Raw genomic sequence first — 5,014 nt, forward strand, 5'->3', positions numbered from 1 at the left:
TATCATTTTTACATAAAAAATAATTTTATTTTATTTTTAAAAATTGGATCCAATCCAAGGCCCAATCAAGCGATTGTTCCTATTAGTTTTCATTAATACTTTTCAAATATTAATCAATAATACTCTACACAACATTTCTTAAAGAAAAAAAAGCGTTCTGGTCTACTATAGGCTAGAGTCACAGCTCAACGTTCCAGCGATTTTGTATATGGTCTCATCTGCTATATAAAATATTCTCCATCCTGTTAGCTTCCATTAATACTTTTAAATTAATATACCACTAAAAAAAAGCAAACTGTCCATAACTTTTTCTTTTTAAAAAATTTTCCTGTCTACTGTAGGCTAGAGTCACAGTTTAAAGTTCGAGACACCAAAAAGACAGCAACGTTTTTGTATATGCTCACCTCTACTCTATCAAAAACCAGAGGAAAGCAGAGGAGACCCAATCCCCGTACACTTGCGGAAGCTTACAACAATGGTTGCCGGTAAGGTCAGGTTGGCAATGGGTCTCCAAAAGTCCCCACCTAATCCTAAAGCAGCGTCGCCACCTGCCAGTTCCAGGAAAGTCACGCCTCAGAAGCCTGTATTCTCACGCTCTTTCGGTGTTTATTTCCCACGTTCTTCCGCCCAGGTCCAGCCCTCTCCTCCAGACGTTGCTCATCTTTTACGCCTCATCGAAGAGCTCCGTAACCGAGAAGCTAGACTGAAAACAGAGCTTCTTGAATTCAAGCTATTGAAAGAGAGCGTGGCTGTAGTTCCTGTGTTGGAGAATGATATTTCAGCAAAAAATGCAGAGCTTGAAAAGGCAATTATGAAGATTCAGTGTTTGGAGAGTGAAAATGAATTGCTCAGGACAGAGTTGAGTGAAGCCAAAGTGAAGTTTGAAGAAGAGATAAGAGAAAGCGATGAGAAGGTTAAGGCCTTGGAGGCTGACATTGTGAAGTTGAAGAAGACGTTGTCAGATAAAGAGAGTGAAGAGCTTTCTTCTTCGCAGAGGTTTCAAGGATTAATGGAATTCTCAACGAAGTCCAATCTGATCAGGAATTTGAAAAAGGGAGTGAAATGTACGGACACTGTAAGTGCAAATCATGAGACTCAAAATCACAAGTCTGAACCTGTAGATGTCAAGAGAGACGAAGTGGAAATTGAGAGACCGAGCCAGTCTAGATGCAACTCGGAGGAACTCGTCGACTCAACTCACTCCAACCTGAGATCTCGCGCTCCCAAGGTTCCTAAACCGCCACCAAAACGATCGTCATCATCGAACTCCATATCCTTATCAACGTCATCTAGCATCTCTGATCAATCCATTTCAGCAGCAGCAGCAGCACCGCCTCCTCCAGCGTCGGTCAAACCAGCTGCCCCGCTGCCGCCACCTCCGCCTCCACCTAAGGGAATGAGAATGGGGCCTGCTAATAAGGTCAAGAGAGTGCCAGAGGTAGTGGAGTTTTATCACTCTTTAATGCGAAGAGATTCCCGGAGGGAATCCACTTCCGGAAATCCAGATGTCTTACCGGCAACCGCCAATGCTCGCGACATGATAGGCGAAATCGAGAACAGATCGACGCATTTGCTGGCGGTAAGTTTCGATTTCCGTTTGGTTTGTTCTGGATTTCATTATAATTACAAAATTGCCACTGTAGCCGTTTACTGTCTGTGACAGCTGACAGGTTTAATGACTTTATTGCCACCCTCACTTTCTTTAGTTCTGGCTTTTGTTGTTTCTTGTGAGATAAGACAATGTGACAATGTTCTGGACAGTTCACCAAATTGAATATTATTTTAGTTCATGGCTGGAGGTCAAACTAGCTTAAAAATTCATTAATTTTGCTTATAATTCCAATTATGTGAGAATATTGCTTTTTTTTTCTCGGATATTGGGTTAATTTTAGTAGAATTTCAAATGTTCTTTATATAATTTTACAGATAAAAACAGATGTAGAAACACAGGGAGATTTTATAAGGTTTTTGATAAAGGAAGTTGAGAATGCTGCATTTACAGACATTGAAGATGTTGTGCCATTTGTTAAATGGCTCGACGATGAGCTATCTTATCTTGTAAGTTTTTCTTATCCTTGGTGAAATCAATCCACCATTTGACTACATAAATGGTGCAATTTCTGTGTATTTAGAGACTTGATTATTTTTGTCTACTATTTTAGGTGGATGAAAGAGCTGTGCTTAAGCACTTCGATTGGCCAGAGCAGAAGGCAGATGCATTACGTGAGGCTTCTTTTGGTTATTGTGATCTCAAGAAGTTGGAATCGGAGGCTTCATCTTTTCGTGATGATGCTCGTCAGCCATGTGGTCCTGCACTCAAGAAGATGCAGGCTTTGCTTGAAAAGTACATACACTTTTCAGCAGCCCACTTTGTTGTTTCACTTGATGCTCTAGGCATTATGGTTATATTAATTATTTACTGTGCTTGCAGATTAGAGCATGGTGTTTACAATTTATCAAGAATGAGAGAATCTACCACAAACAGATACAAGGGATTTCACATTCCCATGGATTGGATGCTTGAAACTGGAATTGTAAGCCAGGTAATTAACTTAGTACTTTTTTTTTTCTCCTCTTTTTAACTGCAAAAAGTAGGCATGAAAGCACAAAAATTGCCACAAGTTAGCAGTCAACTAGGCCAATCAATAAGTAGGCAGACAGTTATACCGATAAGAACCTTGCTTTCTTGACAACCAATCAGCTACCTGTTGGCTTCCCAATTTATATGGTAATTCAACTTGCATTTCCAGTCTCTGTCTTTCTCGCATAAAAGAGATCCTTTGGTAGCTCTTCACGGAGTGGCAGCAAATCCCACTTTTTGATAATCTAGAGAGTGATTTAGGATGGTCCCCATGATTGTAATCTTGGGGAGGCCAGCTAAACTTGATTTTGACTCAATCTACTATGCATTACTAAATAAAGAATAGTGGTTACTATATGACAAAAAGAAAGTTAGATTTTGCCTTATTTTATCTGTCCACGCCTGCGTGCGCACATGTGAATTCCCAGATCTGTAAAACGCATTTGTTTGTCTGCTACTTTCTTACTTTGGATTCAACAGTAAAGATTCTCCATGTTGACCCCATAGGCAAGCTCTCATATTTTGCCCCTTTTTCTTGCATTACTATTACATGTTTCTAGTACCCAACAGAATTTTAAGAAATTAGAATGTAATTGGTACACATTTTTTCAGATAAAGTTGGCTTCTGTAAAGCTAGCAATGAAGTATATGAAGAGAGTATCTGCAGAACTTGAAACTATTGTCAGTGGGCCTGAAGAAGAAGAGTTGATAGTACAAGGTGTTAGATTTGCCTTCCGGGTACATCAGGTGAAAACTTATTTGTTTTAATTTTTCGTTCAATATTAGAGGCGTTTGTTTTGGTTTGTTGCTGATGTGAGGTTATGGTGGTGCTAGTTTGCTGGTGGATTTGATGTGGAGACAATGAGGGCATTCCAAGAGCTAAGAGATAAAGCTAGATCATGTCATGTACAATGCCAAAGCCAGCAACAACAGAAAATACACCTTGCGATTAATCTGTAGCAAACTCAGGTCAGAATAGCTGCCAGGTTTTTGCTGTAAATACAGAACATCATGTTTGTTAATACCATGGTTATGGCCATCTCAAAATAAACATTTATTTATCAATCCAATCCATGCTTTCTTCTACTTCTTTCCTTGTTATTAACCTAGAAGACAACTGTATAACCAATTAAGCTTTAATCTTCTCCAGCGTTTGTGATTAGACAAAATCACAACGTAAAGCTTGAAAATCTCTAGATTTCTATTATTAGTTAAAAGAGTTTTCAAATACGGACTCTTATTAAATTAATTTATAAATATATTTTTAAATCAAGTAAAAAATAGCTATATTTCTAATTTTATGAGAAGTAAAAATAACTTTTAATATTAAATTAAATTTAGTAATTAATTGAAACGGTCTGATTTATTCAAAATTTTCAAATACAGACTCTTATTAAATTAAATTATAAATATATTTTTAAATCAAGTAAAAAATAGCTTTGTGAGAAATAAAAAGTAACTTTCAATATTAAATTAAATTTAGTAATTAATTGAAACAATTCGTAACACTGATTTAAATAATTTATGAATTTATTTTCTATTTAAAATGATTTCGTACTAATTATTATACATAATTTTAATTTTTCGTAAACCGTTAATGTAGGAATACTTTTTCACATTAAGCAAGCCATTACACTCTCTCGCTAAATTTACTAATGGTTTAAAATTTTATAAAGAGATTCAAATATCTAATTAAGTTTATATAATATGATAAAATATGAAGAGATTCAAATATTTAATCAAGTTTATATCTATTTAAAATTTGTAATAACAAAGTTAATAAAGTAATGACGGCTAAATTTGACAATAGAAGTATTTTATACATAAAAATTTTAACTATAATATGATAACTGTCATGACATTCATATATAATATAATTTTTCACAGCATATTATATATAAAGTTTATATAAAATATTTCATAAAAATTGAACAATTTATATTTAATGCATAACTTATAAAAAGAAAATTAATATAAAATAAATTATATGTAAAATTTAAATTTTTAAAATTTATCTTAATTACATCATTAAATTATAAACTCAAATTGTCAAATACTGATTCATTTGATTATTTCTCTTTTCGTCAATGATAACTTACCTGACATCTCTCAAATTTATTTAGATGGCATCTCTCAGATTTATTTAGATGCACTTATCATCAGATTAAATTTATGAGTGCAATTCTAAGATCACTTTACAGGATTTTATTTGTTATATTTTAAACTTTATATTAATTTTTTAATTTTTTAATTTTTTCTTAAAATTATGAATTTCTAAATTTTAGTTAATTCTCTTAATAAAATTTTATTTTAAAAGTTAACAATTAGTTTTTATTAACACATGAAAGTTTGAGTTGTTTAATTATTTTTTATAAATTTTTTGAATCAATTATGTGGAAGTCGGATTTAAATAGGATTAAGAATTTTAACCTA

At 33.9% G+C, this 5,014-nt stretch overlaps 1 protein-coding gene across 1 annotated transcript; it reads left to right on the top strand.

Annotated features, from left to right (window-relative positions):
• The first annotated feature begins 327 nt into the window (after positions 1 to 327).
• Positions 328 to 3,667, top strand: LOC110603454 (protein CHUP1, chloroplastic). Its single transcript, XM_021741187.2, has 6 exons — positions 328 to 1,579; positions 1,927 to 2,058; positions 2,163 to 2,344; positions 2,432 to 2,543; positions 3,194 to 3,328; positions 3,416 to 3,667. Exons 1-6 carry the CDS (start codon positions 476 to 478, stop codon positions 3,539 to 3,541), a joined length of 1,791 nt encoding a protein of 596 aa, XP_021596879.1. The 5' UTR covers positions 328 to 475; the 3' UTR covers positions 3,542 to 3,667.
• Positions 3,668 to 5,014: the final 1,347 nt, after the last annotated feature.

The sequence above is a fragment of the Manihot esculenta genome, chromosome 16, assembly GCF_001659605.2.
Source record: "Manihot esculenta cultivar AM560-2 chromosome 16, M.esculenta_v8, whole genome shotgun sequence".
Taxonomy (NCBI): Eukaryota; Viridiplantae; Streptophyta; class Magnoliopsida; order Malpighiales; family Euphorbiaceae; genus Manihot; species Manihot esculenta.